This window comes from Sceloporus undulatus, chromosome 6, assembly GCF_019175285.1.
Source record: "Sceloporus undulatus isolate JIND9_A2432 ecotype Alabama chromosome 6, SceUnd_v1.1, whole genome shotgun sequence".
Classification (NCBI taxonomy): domain Eukaryota; kingdom Metazoa; phylum Chordata; class Lepidosauria; order Squamata; family Phrynosomatidae; genus Sceloporus; species Sceloporus undulatus.
The window spans coordinates 1,698,390-1,720,132 of NC_056527.1; the positions used below are offsets into that span (position 1 = coordinate 1,698,390).

The following is a 21,743-nucleotide window of genomic DNA, read 5'->3' on the forward strand; positions in this document are numbered from 1 at the left end:
GTTGTTCCATTTGGGCTGGGAAAGGCAACTAACTAGGCACCAACAAAGCCCCCTTCCCCTCATGCAGCTCAGCCAAAGTGCAGAGAGAATAACCATTTTAAAGTTTAAAAATAAAGAACATTCAAAGTGCAGAGACAATATAATAACGAAACCAAGAACTGTGTGTCGGATGAAAAATGAGACTTTCTGAAGCCAAGTCTCTGGAGCTAGAGGAACGCTAGATGTTAGCTTTCCAACTGACAGCAATGAGGGCCAAAAGTCTCACCCCAGACGCAAAAGCTGGACTATTGGCTTTTCCTGAAATGAGAAGAAAAACACACAGGATGGTGTTTTCTGCATTACTGCGGCCCCTCCGCATTCGCTGGGGTTAGGGGTGAAGGACCCTCATGAACTGTAAATAAAGAAAGCACTCTTCTTTTGGCCTAAGAATCGCCAGGTCCTCTGGTGCAACTCTATGGTCAACATCTGCCAGAAGTTGACCACAGAATAACACTGGAGAACCTGCAATGCCTAGAGAAGTGTTTTCTCTAGGAACTTCCAGGTTCTCCATCAGCACAACTCTATGGTCGACTTCTGGCAGAACTGCGCTGAAGGACTAAGATTCTATTCTAAATACACCAAAACCAACCCCCTTCAAGTCACTTCATAAGGACCGCAGCAAAGTGCCCCTTCTAACATGGCTATTTTTGCGTTGGCAGTGGGGCAAAGGGCTGAGCAGGGATGTGTCCAGCCATTTTTCCTGTATGTGGACGTAATAATACTGGAGCTCCTAGAGGTCTTTGAAGATGCCTTTGGGTGTCCAGCTATGGAGAACCAGCTGGACGCATCCCCACTCATCTCTCTGGAAATAGAGTTTTTAAAACATCCCTGCTGTGCCCGAAGCTATCTGTGCCTCTCTGGTTTTACAAAGATGCATCCCGCTCCAAGGCCCTCCTTAGTCTTGGTGGGCATGCGCTCCATTCGTGGGAGTGTTTGCCAAACCTGCAGCTGAACTCTCCATTGGCCTGGAATTCCAAACCCATTTTGGAATGGCCCTTGTGGTCTCTTCCAACTCTATGATTCTATGATTCTATCCTGTGGTTCTATGATTTTACTTTCTATGGTCTTTCCCACCTGGTTCACCCTGGACTAAGAAAGCAAGAAGGCAAAGAAGGTGAAGTTTGAAGTAGTGGCGGAGAGGAGAGGAGAAGAGAAGAAAGAGGAGGCAAAACCACCAAGGAACTCAGGCCAGGGCAGCCACCAAGGTTGAACATCTAGAAGCTTTATTTGAACCCTTTACAACAGGTAAGAAGAATCACAACATCAAATCCGGAAACGCTGCTAACGGAGACAGTCAAACTATTACAAGTCAAAGGGCGGGAGAAGGAGGTCACAAAGGCAGAAGCAAATGTGGGAAGGACCAGCCCTGCTGAACGATGGCGCCGCCACCAGGGCCCTCGGCTCCCGCCTGGGCAGCTCCCCTCACCCGCCCGCCTCGCCTGCCTCCCATGCATCCGTGCCCCCCAAAAGAAAACCTCCCTCCCTCCCAACCCCACTGCTAAAACAAGACCACCATTGGCACTGGGCTAACGGGGGCTGTGTCCGCACTGCAGGAATAATCTGGTTTGATACCACTTTACCTGCTGTGGCTCAGTAAGAGAGACTGGTCTTCAGCAATAGCAAGTACATTTCTATACCACTTACTGGTGCACTTAAGCACTCCCTAAACGGTTTACAATGTGTTTAAGCCAACTGCCCCCAACAAGATGGGGACTAATTTTAGTGACTTCGGAAGGATGCAAGGCTGAGTTGACCTAGATCCCCTGGCTGGAATTGAACTCGCAACCTTGCGGTTTGTGAGTGAGCGGCTGCACTACAGACATTTAACCTATGCAGCGTATTCAGCTGTCAAATAGCCTCTGGCAGGTCATTCTACAATCCGGGTGAAGATGAAGAAAACACCCTCTGGATGACTGTTGCTGACCACCATGGCTCAATGCTATAGAATTCTGGGAGTAGTGTGTAGTGAACAACCACTCCCAGAATTCCATAGCGCTGAGCCCTGGCAGTCAAAATGGTGCCAAACTAGATTGTTTCTGCAGTGTAGATGCAGCCAGGGGAAACACCGGCAAAATTCAACACTGCTGGACGGCTGCGGCTGCCCCATATGGCATTCCCTTCAGAGAGCCCCGTGGTACCATAGATGTCTATGGGAAACCCTACAGCCACAACCACTAATTTCGCAGACAAAAGAGCCCTTTTCGGCACTCGTCAGGCAAGGGACACACCTAACATGAACACCAGTTTACCAAACCCGGTGAAGAAACAACCCAGGCAAATGCTTGAAAGCATCAGGCCCATCTGCTCCAGGTTTCTTGCCCACAGCCAGCTTTCCTCCAGAGCTGTCGGACTACCATTCCCTGAATCCCCCAAGGTTCAGCCATCCTCTCAACCTACTGCACAACACTCCTTTTCATAGCAATCATGGAGAAGAGCCTTCAGATAAGTGCAAGGAAGCTTTTTGAGGGACCACTGTACTGCTTAGTCCCCGTTTCCCGACCTCTTATTAAGAGGCAAAATGGGTCACACCGTCACACGCTCCAAAATGCCTGTAGGGAATATGCCAACGGATAGCTTTCCTCTGGGAAGTCCACCCTCCATGAGGAGGAGGAAGAAAAGCCTTTGGGTAGGAGTTGCCTATTTTGTTCTTGGAGGGGATGACAAGCCATTTCAGGTCTTTTTCTTCCTGCTGCAAGAAAAATCCTCCAAAACAGATTATTCAGAGTTTGGGATTTATTCTGTGCAAAATTGGCACTTTTTTTTGCACAAGAAACAGCACTTTCTCTGCATAAAATAATCATCTTCAAGGATGCGTGACTATACTGTTTCAAGGAAGTATTATTTTCTGTGCTGGAAATGCTGCAGTTGGGGACTTATTTTGCAAAAAACTGCAAGTGCTTTTGGTGTGAATTTTGTGCAGAGTAAGTTCTGAACTGAAAAGATCCTCCTCATCCCAGGATTCTCTTCATCAGAGTGTCTTGACACTCAAGAAATATTTTCTAGCTATTCTTTGACTATTTTGGAATATTCCTTCCATCCTCATCGTGGGGCCTCTCCCTTCCCAATGCCAGCTGAGCATGTAAACTACCGTGCCTGGCCCTGTCACCGTCCCAAATAAACCAGGGGAAATGCTACCCAGTGAGGAGACAAAAGAGCAATGGGAGGCACGGTTCGGGACACAAAGTCCCAGCACAGCATTGCAGTCTAACAGCCCAGCACTCAAAACCTTTCACATCACAACAAGGGAACATTCAAGCGCAAGCCTGGCCAAGTTCCTCCTTGGGGTCTCTTGGAAGTTGCTGGCGCACCGAGAGGATTGTTTGGGTAGTTTAACCCATCAAGCCAGCCCCAAAGGAAGAAAAGAAGGCATGGCTTCCCCAATCATGACAACATTTGGGAACTGTCCACTTTATCCAGACAAATCCAAGGTGCTATTTGAGAGGGACTTAGTAATGCCATGACACAACCTGAAGTCAAGCTAAGAAAACCATACTCAAAATCTTAAGTATGAAGGAGATAATTTGATAGCAGCGGCCACAATGCTTTGCGGATGTGCAGTTTCTCCCTTCTTCTGGGGAAGAGTTGAGAAAAAAAATCAGTTTGGTGAGTCTTTTAAAAACGAATTCTGTTTAAGGGACGAAGCGGTGGCCCCTGAGGGTTATAGATGGCCGAGCGCCACAACAGCACTGACAGTGTCCATCCGTCCACCTCAAGTGGTTTCTCAGCTTGGACAAAAAAATGCTTGGAGATTTAATTTATTTCTTGCAGGGTCACGCAAAGGTTGAAATGAATGTGCCCATGCTGCCTTTAGAATGAAAATAAAGAGGCTGGTTTGAGAAATGGGGAAGGGGTAAGACACAGCTGGTCAAGCTACCTAACAAAACTTGCAGAGCTGAGCCCACCCTGCAAGTGAAAAGTATGCTGCAATTAAAGAAAAAAAAAGCCATACACCTCTCTTTTGCTTGCATCCATCCATCAGGAAAACCAAGGATTTTTATCCTGGGGAGGAGAATCCAGAAGGTAGCCCAGGCTCCTTGGCAAGTGTGAGCGTAACAACCAGAGGTCCACATAGCTTCTGACCCAAGGGACCTTTTATCTGCTTCTCTGCAGGAGATAAGCCCTTCTTATTGTGCGTACCACTGATATGTGATGCCTGGGCATCCAAGCCCCTTGGCCTCCATCCCCATGTTTGCTCCCAAGAGTACAGTCAGCAAACATGCCACACAAGATAGCTGACCCCTGAAGTGCCATCTAAAAGACAACCATCCCTTGCGTACGACCGTACCATCGGGCCTTTCCTCACTCAGCAAATCTCAAACTTACGAGGTCTTATGACGAAGACATCAGAAAAGGCGTTCCCCGGGTGCACAGATGTTTCTCCCCACAGCTAACCATTTCCAATGTCCTCTGGGCTCCTGGGAATGGAGGGGAACTCAACTTGCTGCCCAAGCAAAACGGCTGCCTTGAAGGATCTGGAACATGATCAACATAGAATCATAGAGCTGGAAGAGACCACACGGGCCATGATCTGGGGCATGCTGGGAAATGTGGGTTTTGTTTTGTTTTTGGAAAGCCAGCATCCTGCTATCATTTTGTTGCTGAGGAATCCCTGGGGGGTTTCCAGTGAGCAGACTAAGTCATAGCTAAAAGGATCCTACAAGGCAACCATCACCCCTCTCTCTGCTGGAGAGTCTCACCCCAATCCTCCTCCATTCTCAGACCTACCACCATCAATCTTTCCATGGTCCATGAACACCACCACCATTGAAGCTGGGTTGCCTGATTTCAATGCCCAGCACCAAAGACCTTTTCTCCTATCCATGTTCTAGAGAACACTGATCCACAGACAGAACACCAGTCTACACTTTACGTAAAGCAAGTCATCTCCAGATCCCTTCACTTGTGATGGAAACACTATTGCTGCCTCTGCCAGGCCCAGTTATGCCTATATTTGCCATAGTGGAACACATCAGTTCTCCATCTTGTGCACAGCACAGCTAACCTGTAAGTTGGACAACACAAGACCCACAAGGAAGGCTTGTTAGGCCACGCTGAATTGCTGTTTGTGATTCTCCTCAAGAATGGTATTCCAGGGGAACCTTCTTGGAGGGGGAAAATCCATCTCTCTATGTACAATATGTACATAATTATTTATGGGAAGGAGCAGAATCCTACCAGGACCTTTCCTTAAACGAATGGGCAAATGTTTTAGTCAGTTTCTATGCTCCTGCACAACAACTGCATATGGTCATAGAGATTCTTGCTGGAGAACTTTGCAGTAGACCATGGCCACAGAGTTAAGACCTGTCTCCCGATCCCAAACTTGCCACCCAAAATTATCATATTTACAAGCCTCTATGACATTAAGCTCTACAGGTCTATAGTTAAGGTCCAAACCAGGTTTTCAAACACTGCCTTGGGACCCTTTGTGGCTATTTTTGGGGTGTGGGGTGGGGGATGTTCTATCGTACCTAAAAAAATAGCAGCAAAACACAGACACACAAACCCTCTGCCGTCATCCTTCCTCACAAAGGAGGAGGAGGAGGCAAGCCCTGGGCTCTGAACCCTTTCCCAGAATTGCAGTACTTACAAGCCACTTTGAAATCTAAAATTGCACTATTAAAAAATCCTCATCAGAAACCATGAAGGTGGGGGGCTACAAACCCCCTTTCACCAACAAGTTACTCAGGAGCTCTACAGCTAAAACACAGGCACGACACGCGTCGGTGAGTGCATGGCACAGAAGGGAGTGCGCACGCACGGCAGATCCTCCAGTCCAAACTGGGTGCAAAGAGAAGGAAAAACACCAGCGCCATTTCCAGAAATGGATGGCTCGTCAGCGGCAGCAGCAGAAAACAGCCCCATGATAATTTGGTTGAGGAGCAAAGGAGAAGGAATCAACAACTCTTTCCCCAAGACGCTTCAGCCTTTTTGTTAGTTTGCTATCACAGAAGATAAAGTGCAAACATTATTTGACTTTCCACTGAGAGACTCTAACAAAGCCATCAGTCTGCAGCCCGCAATGGCGAGAACAGAAACTTCCAGCAAAGGAGAGTCCAATTCTCTCCAGGTTCTCTTTCCCAACTTAGGGACAGAGGGAAACAAGGGCATCAGAAGTGTGCCCAGAGAGTGGGACTTTGTGCCAATTATCTGAGCTCCAAGCTCTCCCTGCTTCCAATTCACCTTCCTGGTAAAAGAAGCCAAGGGTCTCCAACCTCTTTTGACTCAGTTGCATCTGATCCACCTGGAATCCAGGTTTTGTTCATGCCCTAAATTTTCAAGAGGCCTTTGGCCTTCTTGCATTATTGCTTTCAGGGAGGGACATGTCTCCCCTCCCCCCTGCACCCCATTTAAAAGGGGACACCTGAACAAAGATTTCTCCCCCACCCCATCCTTGGTCTCAGCGGGTGAAGTCAGCGGAGCAGAAGATCTAAGCTGGCCTTTTAAAATTTGGCAAGAGTCTAGGAAGGATCCTGTCATGGGGCAATGATAAGACATCAAAGAGGTGGGACCATGCAAGAGGAGGGGTGCAGATGGGGGGTCTGGCCTTAGGAGACGGAGTTTCCCTTCGTAGGAGGCTGGGCTTCATCAGTGCTGGCCAACATGGACCTTTCCAAGCTGAAGATGGCAGTGTTGTTGCTCACAGGTTTCTCTCCAGGCCACAAGCACAGGAGGACACTGACCCCGGTGCCATCTAACAACAGCCATAAGCCAATAGGGAGATTCCCTGGAATCTGCACGCAAAAGCGTAAGTGCTGGTGCGTGACTTTGGTGCATCCCTGCAAGGATCACGCAGAAGAATGAAGAATGCCTTGCTGGCCAAACATTTGTCTTAATCCACGATGGTGAACCCTCTGTCCCCAAATCCACTCATCACAAGTTGGGACATGCCACCAAATGGCCTCCTGAGAATAAGAAAAAGTGTCATGACAGGAGGAAGAGGAGAAACAGGACATGATGGTTGCTGGAGACACCAAAAGCTGCATGGCACATGGTGGAACAAGATGGAACTGAGGTTTGGAGGACGGAAGAGTCAAGGGAAGAGACAGAGGGAGATTGGGCAGCCTCTGTAGCTCTCAAGCCAGGCTGATGATCAGTGTTCACAACACCAAGAAGATGTGGGAGCAGGCTCAAATGGAGATGCAGGGAAAGCGGGCGAGGGGAACATATAGATATCTATCTATATATCGCTTTCCCTTTGCAGGTGCGAAATGCGCAATGGCCTCCTTACAGCTTTATACTGTTCTAAGGTGGCAAAGGTGGCGAAGATGTGCTCATGAGATTCAGAAGACCATTTTGATGCAAAAAAAAAAACTTCTTACAGTTTAAAAAGCCATTTTATTAGAAATCATGCAACCTTTAATATATATATTTATAATATATAAAATAAAATAAAATAAAAAAACCAACCACAAGTGCAATATGTCTTTGTGTGTGAATGGACACCCCTGGATTTTGCTCGGCTGCGGGGCTCTCGCTCTGCCCTGCCCTCTGTGCCCTGCAGTTTGGGTTCCCAGGTTTTAAATGAGAATTCCTCACAACTCTCACAATGCATGATTTTAAAAGTTTTATTTACATTTCCATCTTAGTGTCATTTTTTTTAATCTTTATTTTTGCAATGTGAAACAAAGGAGCTCAAACTCTCCCAGCCCCCTCCCTTAAGAAGGAAAAGAAGCGAAGGGCAAGGGGTGTCTGTGTGTGTGTTTCACCCTCCAAGGAAAAGCACTCCCCCCTCCTTGAGACATTTAGGCCAGCTAGCCAACTCCATCCAGACGCTGCCTCTTCACACCTTCACACACTTTCCAATTACCCTCCTGGTCTCTCTGGGTTTGGGGGACGCAGCTGCTAAGTTGCAACCTTATGCTCCCCGCTCCCACAAACTAGATTGCTTCTCTGCCATGAATAAGCTTACTTCTTAAAACACCACATCCCAGTTCTACTTCTCTTACAAAATTCACATGCTCGAGCCAAACCCACAGATACATGGATTAAAATAAATGCCTCCATGCCTCCTCAGCCACCCCACAGCTGACTCTACAGGAGCAAATGACAAGAGCCTGGGGTGGGTTTGGGGGGGAAGAGGAATGAGCGCTCCATGGGAAATCCTATAGGATGCCTGCAACAGAGCCTTCTTTCCAAAAACCACAAGCCTCAGAGCTCCTTTGGCAAACAAAAGACTCTGCCTGGCTGCAGCTAGAGATGACCCTTCCCAAAAAACCCATTCCCTCCCCAATACACAACCGTAGATATTCTTAAAATTGACATGGCTTAATGTACTTTTGCTCCATCATTTCAAAAGAAATTTTTTAACACACGCACAAAAATAACCACCACACACAAAAAAGGAGGAAGAATAAAATTAAAAAGAACACAGTTAAAATGGCTGGATATGTTGATAAGATGCCAGCAGCAGCGGTTAATGGTTCTTTTAATTCTCCTATGGCAAAGGGGGGAAACGGGGGGCAGCAAGGGGTGTGGGAGGGAAGCGTGAGCCTGCGATGTAGTGACAGCAATCAGCAATACATTGTTTTTTAAAATCACGATGAAAGGAGAAGGGAAATAAAAATGGAGAGGAGGTTAAAGGAGTTAAAAGAGTTCCAAAAGAGCATGAAGTTATGTGTCAGAATAATACAGACCAGCATTAAAGAGGAGGCAGCAGGAAATGCTGCAGCAGAAATTCAACAGGATTGAGGGGGTGAGCAGGGAAGAAGATGCCAAAGCTGACCCCCCCGCTACTGCCACCAGGCTCCACCATGGGCACAGCAAAACAGACCTCCTCATACAGCTAGACAAGAAAAAACCTTCTCTGTGGCCGGGGTGGGTGGGGGGTGGGCTGGAACATTCAAATTTCATACCTCAATCTCCCGCTGCCCACCAATATAAAGAAAAAGCGAGGATAAATGTGGGCTGTGGAGGCCATTTGTGTGCCCAACCAGAGAGGAGATACCCATGTCAGCTGGTCTGCTCTCCATCAGCACCATCTTAGAGCTCCAGCTGCAGGCTGTGAAGACCGAGGGGGGGCTGGGGGGGCAGGAGGAAGGTCACTCGGCCCCCTTTTTAGGGGCCAAAGCTGGGCTCCAGTCTACGGGAGACAAGCTTTGCGTGTAGGGCAGGAGATGAGTGGGGAGCAAAGGGACAGTCACAAGCCTTGCTGAGACAGAGTGGCGGAGGTCTCGTCTTCCGAGAGGGGAGCCTGCCACGGTGGCAGTAGCAGTGGCGGCGGCGGAGGTGGCAAAGACGAGGAGGCGGCAGAACCCAGGCTCTCGCTGACAGAGGTGCTACGCCGAGGGGAGGTGCCACCGGAAAAGACGGGGGGGTTGTTGTTGGAGACTACGGTGCTGTCCACTCCGTGGTCCGTGCGGGCCTTGCCCTTCTCACGGAACTTCAGCTTGTGGGACTCAATCTGCAGCGACACACAGGGGGGGAAGGGGAAGATGGGGAGCAGGGGGCAAGGGGAGAGAACAAAGGGACGGAAGGCGATACCAGAATGTCATCGTTAGATGCCTGGAAAATAAAAGGCAATTGGCTTCATTAACAAAATTAGCAGGACATAACCAAAACAAACAAAGAAACATCCAGAATTATCAAATAAAAAAAAGAGGGAGAGGAGAAATGTGACTCTCTAGCAGCTCATCTAACAAGTTCCTAACACGGACGCTGCCCCCCTCCCACCTTAAGGTGACCCTCTAGAGAGACACCAGTGTGCCCCCTGCCCATGCTTCCCCCAACTGCCTCTGTCATTGGGAACGTTCCTTTGAATAAGGTAGCAGAGTGGAGACAGTCTTGGGCTCCCTTCCCTTCCCCTAAAACCACACACACTCCCCCTCGTCCCCCCCAAAAAGCCCCCCAGAGCTGCTACAAAGCCCGGTGGGGAGCAAAGGAGCCAGCACTTACTTGTTTCTTGTATGTGAGTGTCGAAGCACTGAATTTCCCTTTGGTCACCACTGCCCTGAACGGGCGCGGCTGGCCCTACGCCATTCTCCTGCATGGCCCCGCTGCCAGGCGGGGGGGCGGTCACAGCTCCGTTCTGTGGGGCTGCCTCCTCACCCCCCTCAGTCTATAATGAAACAATGGGGTGGGGGAGGACAATGAGGCGTCAATACAAGGATGGGAATGGGATGGAATGGGATGGAGACAGGCTAGCAAGGAGACTTGGCGACTCCTAAGTGCATGCCCTCAGAGCCATCCAGACACAGTGACAGGGAGGAGGCTGTTTCCTGAGATAAGCTGGTTTATCTGCACCCCAAAGCCTCCTCCCCACACCAAGCCCTTCCTTGCTAGCCTTCTGCATCACTGCTGGTGCTGCCACTTCCTTACTCCAATGAATGGAGGATGCCTTTGCGCAAGCCTGTCTCCTGTCAAGACCCTGGCCTTTGTTTTCAACCCTCCTCTCCTCACTCAGCCTACCTTGTGCCCAGACCAAACCACCTCCAAGGCAGTCAAGCCCATCTTCTCCTGCATCTTGATCCTCCCCAGCCTTTTCCTCACATCCCACACCGCCTGCCCAAGGCTGCCTGACTAAACTGCACAAGTGCTCCCTGCATGACCACATGGGGAAACACAAGTGTATTGAAGAATGTTAAAGAAGGGGTGCACTGTGTGTGCCAGGATCCCTTTGCAAAGGACACCATCCATATCCAGCATCCTCCACAACACACAGCAAAGAGCTCTCCTCTCCAGTCACACATTATGCGGGAGCCTGCCAGGGGCCCAGCTTTTAGGCAGCACCAGGACCTATGCTGTGGGAGCTGGAGTTGAGACTACTTTCCTCCTTCCCTTTGTGTTCCCACCTTATTCAAGATCCACATTCTTCAACTACATGTCTTCCTGCAGGGCAGAGGGTCGGACTGGACGACCCTTGTGGTATCTTCCAACTCTATGAATCTAATGCACACCTGCCCAGGAACATGCCTGTGGCTTTGTTCCCTGTGTTCTCCCACCACAGGGCCCCTCAGCCATTTCTTTCTGCCAGCCCCAAAAGCCACTGTCTCTTGCACAGCAGGATAAGGAGGGACAAAGAGGGGCGTTCTTCCTCCATCTTGCCAAGGACTGCCTCAGCTCTAGTCTCTGCCCCTTATGGCTGCTCATGATGCCAGGTGTGCAATGCTGGGATTGGTTGGGGAAGATGGGCAAGGAGAGGAATACACTGCAGGCAGTTCTCAAGATATTATCCCAGTCTCTCAAACTTGTTTTTTTGTGTGTTTTCACACATTTAACATTTCAAATGTTTTTCTCTGTTATACCTCATCTTGGGGACACTGGTGGGCTGAGACGCAACTGATGCTCCAAAGAAACAGACAAATGGTTCCACTGATGGAACAGGAATAGGTCTCCAAACTGCTGCTGTCTTCCGTCTCCAGGGGACTCTAATTCCCCAAGGGCTGTATTTATACAGCCCTTAAATTGGGTCGAGAAGGCTGCACCACTCCCCTTCCTTCTTCCCAGCCTGGAGAGTCCCTGAGACCCCGTTCAGAATCCTCCTTCACGTGGCGTCGTGGAAATGAATGTGGAGGTGCCAATGGGTGATGACAGGACTGACAAGTGGCCACACACAGTAAGGTCAGGGGGATCAGGGAGGAGATCCATGCCTGGGCGCTGCCTGACACATACCTTCACTGTGCCCCCGGCTGGGACGTGGCCCACGTTGTCCAGGGAGCCCACCTTTGCCTGGGCCTTCTCCTTAAAGTTCAACTTCTGGTTTTCAATCTTTACATCTCCACCCCCTGGAGCAAAGAAGGAAAATTATTCTTCCAAGGGAGAGGACTCTGTGTTGGTGGGGAATTTGAGACAGATAAAAAGAAGAAAGCTAGTGTTGCATAGTGGTGTGAGCACTAGACAGTAACTGTGGACACCAGGGTTGAATTCCTGTTCAGCCATGGAAATCTACTGGGTGACCTTGGGCTAGTCTCACTCTCTCAGCCTCAGAGGAAAGCAGTAGCAAATCTTCTCTGAATCACAAATCTTGCCAAGAAGAGCCCATGATAGGGTCACTTTAGGGTTGCTGTAAGTTGGAAATGACTTGAAGACATACAAAAGCAACAACATGGTGGATTTCATCACACTGTACATGATTCAAATGCATATTGTACTGGTGGCTGCCAACTGCACATCATGGAGAACGCAGGTATCAATGGCTAAGACTCTAGATGGTTATAAATGGTTATAGGCTTTGGGATGAGAGTGAGTATGCCCCTGAATACCAGTTACTGGGAACAAGAGTGGAAGGATGCTACTGTGTTCACATTCTACTTGTGGGCTGCCAACTACAGTGGGCCCTTGCTATCTGCTGAGATTTGGCTCCAGGACCCTCCATGGTTACCAAAATCCATGATGCTCAGGTACCATTAGATACAATGGCACAGTAAAATGGTGTCCCTTATATAAAATGGCAAAATCAAGGTTTGCTTTTTGGAATTAATATATACTATATTTTTAGTATTTTCATGACATGGATGTTGGAATCCATGGATAAAAATATTAGCAGGAACAGACTGCCTGACAAAAGAGCCCTAAGTTTCAAACCAGGGTGGGGGAAGCAGGGGCTACATGCATAAGATTTGGGGGGGGGGGGGGGAGAATGGCAATTTTGCCGTGTTTTAGGAGATCTGGGCTGTTTTAGGTCCAGGAAAGGTCATTTACACAACAAGAAGTGATCACAAGCCTCTCCCGGGCCTAAAAGAGCCCAGAAATGGTTTTAAAAAAGGGAGGAGGGGGATTGAAAATGTTCAACTATGGTGTGTTGTGATTAAAAAAAAGAAACTGGGGTGTGTGGTGAGGATGGCCCTCCAAGGTTCCTTGAATGAATATAGCTGCCTAGCTCTGACAACTGCCTACCCTTTCTTTCATGAGCAAGGTCTCAACAGCCTCCAGTAAAGCCAGAAGGGACAGGTTGCTCCATGGGAGCTCTCTGTGAACCTCAATCCCTCAGACCTCCATAGTTACTCACTCTCTCCATGGCTTACCTGGCTTATGCTTGATATTTGCCTTTGAGCCACACTTTGAGGACACTTTAGAAAGATCAATTTTCTTGCTTAGGATCTGTACCTACAGAACAAAAGGAAGGAGGGGGGAAATTCAGGATCAAGTAATACCAACACTACACCAGAAACTCTGTACAACTGTAGAAGTTTTAAAATGCCAGGTTGTTCGTGCCTCCACCATTCCTGGACCCTCTTCCCTCCAGGCTGTTGGTTGACCAAGGTGCTGCCATTCCAGGGGCTGGGGAAAAACAGGGCGGCAGGGTGGATGCTCAAGCAGCCGTCAGTCTGGGCTTCTCAAAGTCCCATCCGCATTAAAAAGTTAGGATACTGCATAAAAACAGAGGCAGGAGCACAGCCAAAGGAGACAGGCAAGTGTCTTAGTGGTGGCATCAGACATTATGCGGAGCACCAGTAAGTGCACAATACATCAATAATAATGGTATCAGTAGTAGTAGTAATAGTACTATTAGCATCATATACTGGTAATTGGTATACTAAACCCATAGGGGCTCTACCTCCAGTCCAGTGAGACAGCTGCCAGTTTTAAATGCTAGAAAATGCTAGGTGGCAGATGCAAGGACATGTGCATGATGGAACCCAAGCCTCTGGCCAGCATACAAAGAAATCTTGGGCTTAAGAGTCCAGAATATATGTGCCCAGAATGTATTACGCACAGTCAAGAAACTCTGCATAATATAGTCCGAAGAAGAGGGGCGAAGGGCAGGGAGGAGGCAAGGACCAGGGTGGACAGAAGGGAAAGAAGAGATGAGGTTGAAGGTGACCTTTTGGGGTTAGGTGGAAATGAAGGGCAGTGGGGTAGATGGGATGGGGGGAAGCTGCATGTCGGAGGCTTGTCCCACACCCATTTGGGAACCAGCCTTGCCCCAGCATTCCCCATCTGTTCAAGTTTAACCCAGATCCCATGATGACTAGCAGAATAGGCACTGGCCTCTTGAAAGAACCGTGGTTAGGGTTAGGCAATTCTGGCCCTGATTAACACTTTCTAGGAGCCTGGGAGTAAATCATTAATGGCATTACTTGTAGCAATTTCTTGTTTTGAGTAACAAGAGCCAATGGTGTTCTTGCTGGAACATTCTGAGAAGAATGATGTAAGAATTACAAACTTCTCCATAATGAGTAATAGTTACCTGTTGCTGCAAAAATGTCACTTGTAAGGTGCTTTGAAGGTTTAGTTTGGTTTTTAAAATCTGAGATTAATGCCTGAAAATGGGGCTATGTTGCCACCTACTTAACAGCGACTCTTACTCATTTAAAAAACCAAATTAAGGCTAAACAAATATCATATGGCTTCTTTGTGTAACATTTCCAAGCTGTATTTTCTATTTGTAGCAAAGCAATCTTGTTAAATCTGTGCACTGGGGCTTGTAATTATGGAATACAGTAAAACCAGCAAAAAGAGGCCAGGCTCACTATAACCACTGGCAGGTAAAGGCCTCCCTTTACCTCCTCAGTGAGTGCAACCTGCTCTCAGAAGTGGTTGAAGGGATTTAAGGCTTACAACCTACTTTGTGTGTCAACAGTCCCTGCTTCCCCCTAGATCTTCTGGGCATTGAGTCAGAACAGCATTCTGGGGCAGCAAAGGTGGCCATTTCAGATACTAATCCATTGCTGAGCAGAAGCCGACCTTCTCTTGCCTTCAAAACAGCAAACAGAGATGTATGTGGAGTAGTGTAGAGGGATTCTACAAGTAGCTAAGCTCCTGCCACATAGCAGACAAAGGTGCTCTGGCAATAGACATCTTGAAAGCTACAGGACTGCCAGAATAAATGTCCTCTGCAGAAATCGGAATGAATCAGGAGAGCCTACTGCAATGGGCACGCTCCAAACAGGGCCAGGGCCACCCTGGGATCAAACTACTGTCACCCTAGAAGATAACATGAAATCTTTAAAAAACAAATAAGGTGAAAACTCAAAGGCCAGGCTGGCCGCTGTGGTGGTTTTTACTCACATTGGTACTGCCCTGGCTGGGCTTGGGGGCGGTGGACGGCTGGGAGTGGCTGCCCGTGGCTGGCTTGGGGGCATTTGGAACCTGAAAATGATAAGCACTTTACTCTCGGGAGTACATGGCTGGAGAGCTCGGAACGGAGGACCAAGGAGATGAAAGGAAAGAAGTGACAGTCTGGGAAGGGGAAGGCCAGAGACCGTTCCAAGAGACAGAGACAGAGAGAGAGAGAGAGAAAGAGAAGAAAGAAAGAAAGAAAGAGAGAGAGAGAGAGACCAGAGTGGGCACCATCCCAGTTCTCTGAAGCGCCAGATGGCGGTGGAGAGAACAGGACAGCAAAGTTGGAAAGCAAAGGGACAGTTTTAGCACATAATGCTGGAGCATCACCAAGAATTTATCTCTGCGAGTGGTTGGTTTTGCAATGAGTCTTGCTGCAGTTGCTGAGAGGGTGAAAGGAAGAGAGTCTACAGAGAAACAAGAGAAGTGATTCTATCTACAAGTGTAGAAAGAAGCAGGTAGAAGAAAAGAAGCATTTTATATATTAGAGCCACTCTGACCCCACCCGCAAAGAACCCAAAGGTTTCCGTTATAATTGCCCAATCCTGGAGAAGATCCTCAACCCACCTACATCCTCCAAAGGCACCAGATCATGTCTTGTTTTGGAAGTTAAGCAGGGCCAGCCCTGGCTAGTACTTGGATGAGAGGCTGCCAACAAATGCCAGGTGCTGTAGGCTGTATTTCAGAGGAAGGCGATGGCAAAACCATCTCTGAATAATCTTTGCCTAAGAAAACCCTATGAAATTCATGAGGTCCCCATAAGTTAATAGGTGACTTGAAGGCACATACACACCCACACAAGGTTGTATGGAAGCTCAAGGTTTACAGCTCCCAAAGGCAAGCAAATGATAACAAGCAGGTACCAGAGTGAGATGTGGTTTTGCCTAGAAAGGCACTGGCTACTGGCGAATGTGCCCAACCCATGGATCCCTCCCTCCCTCCAACCCCACTCCTTCTTCCAAGACAGAAAGAGAATCAACCACAAGTGTCCCAGGGCTGTGCAGCAGCAACCGGAGAAAGCGGACTAAAGCTGCCAGCTCTGAGCAGCCTTCTTCTCCAGGCCCTCCATTCATCATGGCCACTGCTGCCCTTGTCACCTTGCCATCAGTTGCACCAGTGTAGGGCATGAAAAGGATTCTGGCTTTTAACTCCAAAGGAGAGGCTGAGTAGCTCATGGAAGGAGAGAAAATTGCCAGAGGGAATCTGAGCTAACATTCCTTTATTTTTTCAGGGGGAAAAATGCTGCTCCTCAGCTCCTTATACATCTGAGGAAGTAGACCAAGTCTATGAAAGCTTATGCTACAACTTCTTTTGCTCATTTAGTCTCAAAGGGGTTAAAAGATTTCTCTTCATATCTCAGCCCCCGCACACACACCCTGTGATCTAAGGTGCAACCCACAACTTTATAGTAAAAGGGGCCTAAATCATGCAGGGAGCACATTGCCTGCAGCTGGCCCCATATGAAAAGTCCCCAAACAATCACATTAGGGAAGCTTTTGTTTTGGAAGCAGCTTGAAACTAGCTGGAATATGATTCCTCCCCCAGACAGCCAGGTGGTGTTTCGGCACAGGAACTGCCTTGCTGACACTGATAGAGCCAAGGGCTGAGTGGCTCTGTGTGAAATCCAAAATCATGTACCCCCATGGCAGCCACAAGAGCCATGGCTACAGCTGTCAAGTGAGGCCACATGCTTCCTTTGTGATTGCCAGGTACAGCAACACTCATTTCCCCAAGGGGCAGATGTGGCTTGGACTCACTATGTCCCCACTGAAGAGATCAGACTGCTGCTGGATTCTTCCTCTGGATCCTGTCCCCTGACCTCTGCTTTCCCTGGTGCTGGTAAGACATCTGGTTTGATAATTGTTTTGCCTTCTGGCTCTGCTTCTGGATTCCCCTTGCCTGGTTTGTCTGCTTGCAGTATGAAGCTGGGACGGTTAAGCACTTGCCACTGAGTTTGCCTACGTGCAAAGAGTAGAGTAACAAATTCTCTCGTCCTTTGTTCCCTTGCCTTATAATAAGAAAAAGCAATCTTGCCAAACAGACAAACGTGCCTTTAAAGTTTGTGGTTAAAACATTGGTTGAGTCACTGCACCAATGAATAAACCACACAGCTTTTGGCCTCCGCTCTGTGGTCTCCTCCGAGAAGCGTCACACAGAATATTCAAAGTTATGGGGGATCTCGGCATGTGTGTATGTGGGGCTGCCAAGAACACAGCTACAGGGGAATGGCCTCTTCAAGAACAAGCCACTCTTAGAAAGCAACTAGGAGTCAAAGGCTTCATCCTGTCTTAACCCTTATAAGGAGCATTCTGAGTTTTTTTGGAAATGTATGGGATGGGGGTGGGAGATACACGCACACACTCCACTACAGTGATTTCTCTGAGACACCCACCTCCCACTCTGGTACCCTCTCTTTGTCATTGTCATCATATCTAGAATGGAGATTTTAGCTGGTATTCCACTGTGAGAAGCGCATGCTTGTAGCAATGAGGTGCTAAGCGCACAATTCAGCAGCACACTGCACAGTGGCCTAGCATTCATCTGCTTCTCATGGTGTTAACTTTCTTCCACCATGTTCACCAGGATGCTTCCAGCTTCACTCCCACAAGATCACTTCCACTACTTAGTCTGATTTCAGACTGAAGCAAATCTGATTCAATATGACTTAAAACCACATTCTCTTTTGCTGGGGAAAAGGTCTTCTGGAGGGGATGGAAAGCAGCTAAACTTGTCTCCAATTCCACTGGCATCCAGCCGTTATTGCCGTTATTACTAATTAATTTCATGAAATCACTAAGGAAAATGGTCTGCTACAGATGACTGGATGTCACTGAGAAGAGATTCAGCCTGGGTCTCAGCTACACCAAGGCAGGCTGCAGCGGGGAACAGAGTTCACATTAATAGATATTGCTTCATATTTCTAAAAAAAAGGTCCCTTACTAAGGAGAGAAGTATGGGTGGAAGCCTTTTTCCCTAGATATGCTCTTATTCTATGGGGATTGAATTTTTAATAGAGGAGGAACACTAAGTCACATACAGCCATGGGCTGAAGTGGCAAGTTCCAAACACAGGTTGAGCCCTTGTTGAACTGTTGTCCAAGGAGCAGCTAAAGACAGCTGTGGTTCTGTTAGGCCAAATGTAATGCCCATTTGTAGCCATCCAATTGTAGATTTGGGCTTTCATCCATCACCAGATGGATGCTCCTCGTCATGCAGCCAAGCACAAGGTGAATGGGTTGGATGAACGTCACTACCAGCAAAAGAAATCTAGACCCTGAAGCCTGACAGAATCCATGGGACTGTAATATATCACAATCCACTGGACCAAATAACCTATATAAAAGTATCACTAAATACTAGCTACTTTAACCACCTGAAATTCAATGTTGGCTATGAAAAGGAAATCCCAATAAAAGAATTGTGGTGGACTATCCAAAAGAGGCCTAAAGCCAAGAAGGAAAGGGAAGCATTCTGCAAGTAGAGTTTGGAAGGGTTAGTTTTTCTTTTTAAAGCTGTTGACTACTCTGTTTCCAGGAGTGTAGTCCTCCAATAAGTAAGTTGCCCAAGCTCTGGTCTCGACCATGGGGTAACTGGCAAGGAGGACTCTCTTGGTATACCAATGTTTATTCATTGACAAAAAGCACAAGTAGCTGATTTAGGCATTATAGTTCAGGGGGGCACTGCAGAGTGAACCCACCCCAACAGGTAGGAACCTATCTCAACCACAAAACCACAAGAAATGCCGCAACTCCCAAATGAGGCAGGGTGAGGTTGTCAGGACATGGACATGTGTCAGAACCCTTCTTTTCCCTAGCTCAGGTATTCTTCTAGAAGACGATGCTCATGTCTCTCAAATTACAGGTCTCTTTGGAACACCTTGTTCCTGAGAAAGCATCCCTGTTTGCCACAAAGTGCTGCTGAGGCCAACATCATGTTCCATAATCTTCCCCTTTGGCCATTATTGTTTTAAGGTGCCCCAAGTCCAACTGCTCTAACTCTAGTCAAATTCTCCCACTCCTTCTTCTAATTTGGAGGCTGGAGGTCTCTTATGAAATGCTTTAATAATGTATTGGGGGCGGGGGGAGGGGGGCACAGAAACACACGCATCACACATACGCACCCCAGTCAAAACCAGAACAAGAAAAAAGGAGTGAGTTAGTAGAAAGACAGCTGTCCAGAGCCCCTCATACTTACATTCCCACCTCCAGGGACATGCTTAATATTGTCCTTAGACCCACACTTGGATTGGACGTGGCTGTAGTTGGCTTTTTTGGAGACTATCTGGACCTGGAGCGTCACAGAGATGGAGAAAACAACACAAGGGAAAAGGGCTGGTTAGAACTCTCTCAAGGGAGCAACACGCATGACACGGCGGATGAACAGACAGGGAGACAAGAGAGCTGGTGTTAGAATTTGAACCCTGCCTCCAGGGAATTACGTGTGAACAAACGCAGACAGGGAAGGGACAGAGAAAGAGAGAGAATGGAGAAAGAGGAAAGCAAATGAACCAACATGGCAGCTAAGCAAACGGTGCTAAGTGGCGAGAGCACTGAGGGAAGCCCCCCCAAGTACATTCAACTGTCTAGTCTTTATCAATACACCCCTTGCCCTGCCCTTAGTGGAAGATGTGTCTTTTACTGGCTTAAAAGGCAGTAAAGCACAAACTCCCAATGGATTCTGCTGGGATGGATGTTCAGTCTTACTTGGTCAAATGTATTGCTAGAATTGGAGTGACCAACTATTTGCAATTTGCAAAGGAAAACTGCCTATCTGAAGTGTTTTTAGCAATTTGGGTATCACAGATCTACACCACACGGTCCAGAGCAGATAGTCTTTCTTACAGTTCTCTGTTGAAGTGCCTTATTGGATCAGGTCAAGACCCAGCCTTGTCCAAACTTCCTTTCAGGTACAAGGAGAAAAACAACTAGAAAGGGTTTCAGCCCACTTTTCCTTGCATTATGTACTACCTCCAAAGACACAACAGTGGAGAGGAAATGTTTGACTGCCTCACTTCCACAGGCTTCTTGACTGAGGAGGCTTCTCACATCTTGACAAAGGAGTCTCATTCATTTTATGCTTAGCTTTCTGGGAGAGGTAAGACCCTAAGACCCTGGGCTTACCTCCCACAGCAAGCAAGACCCAAGCAAGGAAGCTCAAATAGAACAAAAAAGGCACATGCTAAAGAAAGGCCTTTACTCCAAGCCCAACATGTTAAGCCTAGCTTTCCTCACTCCCAGGTCTTTCTCTTTTTCCTCTCTGTAGTACTGTCTTGTTTGAGGTTTGGAGGCATTATTCCTCTAAGCAAGGCCTGATGAGCTGTAACTCCATGTGTTATCTATTTTATTGGTATGCCACCTTTCTCCCAGAGTGGGACCCAAGGCAGCTCACAAAGAAATGTTTGTTAAGTTGTCAAGACTCCACAGTGTAGTTGCTTTTACACACATCCATCTAGAACAGTGGTTCCCAACCTGTGGGTAGGGACCCCTTTGGGGGTCGAATGACCCTTTCATGGGGGTCGCCTAAGACCATTGGAAAACATCTATTTAATTACAGTTATGAAGTAGCAATGAAAATAATTTCATGGGTTTGGGTCACCACAACATGAGGAACTGTATTAAAGGGTCACGGCATTAGGAAGGTTGGGAACCACTGATCTAAAAGTTATACCTCGATGCAAGAGGATAGGTTTGGAGACTGTCCCTCCATGAAATGTTCCTTGTCCTAGAGATTTAAAACATTATAGAAACTGAAAATGATTCAAACCAGAACTTCTTTATTTGCTGTGTCTGCATTCCATGCCTTCCCCTTTTCTCTTAATGCTCTAAACAATGTTCCTAAATGCTGAACTGATATTTTAAATCACTGCATTGCTAGAATCTGGGGGACTGAAGGAAAAATCATGGGGGAGCATAATTCTTATTTGGAGGGGCAATGTCTTCATTTTGCACTGCCTCCACCAAGATACACCCCTCGAATGGGGGTTTCCACTGAATGCACAGAGGAGAAGTGGTGTCAGGCATGGTCCTTCTCACCCATCCATGCCTCCAGTGGGTCTGTGAGAACCAGACTCCAGTGTCCAGAGTTGTGAACACATCCAAAATGAAAGGGAAGGGAAGCTCACTGAGGGACTCCCATTTCAGTGGGACAGTGAATCCAACCTGGGTCACAATCCAGGTTTTAAAGGAGCAGCCCATGCTGAACCTGATTTGGGGAGAGCTTCTTTAAAGGCCTGGAATGGATTCATTTGCTCTACTGACATGGAAGCCAGCAGGGAATCATGTCCCTGCTGCCGTGTGCACCTGAAATGGCTTGGAAGGAAACGGAAACTGGGAAATGGGTGGCTGCCCACTTTCTAATCTCACAACCCATTTCATGTGCACATGGCCACAGGAACATGATTCCCTGCTGGCTTCCATGACAGTGGGGCAATGGATCCAGTGCCCCCTGTCTGATGATAAAGTGGGTAGGATTTCACAGTAGTTGGCTCTTCCTCCCTCCATTCATACCAGGGGCAAGGAAAAGATGTACATGCTTGGGAGAAACTAGCATGAACTAATCAACAAGGCTGCACACAGAAGCCCTCCTGGCCTCTTCTACTAGGACATCTGTCCTCATCCCACTACCCTCTTCTAGCAAATATGTTCCTGAGGTAGCTAGCCACTTGCCCTTTTGAAGCTGGCTGTGCCAAGCTCACATGAAGCAGAG

At 47.8% G+C, this 21,743-nt stretch overlaps 1 protein-coding gene across 24 annotated transcripts in view; it reads right to left on the reverse strand.

Moving 5' to 3' along the window:
* Positions 1-1,240: 1,240 nt before the first annotated feature.
* Positions 1,241-21,743, reverse strand: part of LOC121934166 (microtubule-associated protein 4-like) — a 275,880-nt gene continuing 255,377 nt past the window's right edge. For 19 of the 24 annotated variants that reach the window (XM_042474322.1, XM_042474342.1, XM_042474343.1 and 16 more), the window contains 5 exons: positions 19,233-19,325; positions 14,989-15,069; positions 13,002-13,083; positions 11,650-11,762; positions 1,241-9,442 (listed from right to left, as the gene is read on the reverse strand). In XM_042474322.1, coding sequence (XP_042330256.1) covers positions 9,179-9,442; positions 11,650-11,762; positions 13,002-13,083; positions 14,989-15,069; positions 19,233-19,325 — 633 coding nt within the window. In that variant the 3' untranslated portion in view covers positions 1,241-9,178. Of the gene's footprint in view, positions 9,544-9,933; positions 10,097-11,649; positions 11,763-13,001; positions 13,084-14,988; positions 15,070-19,232; positions 19,326-21,743 lie in introns of all 24 variants that reach the window. The other 5 variants (XM_042474341.1, XM_042474333.1, XM_042474336.1 and 2 more) reach the window with 4 other exon arrangements.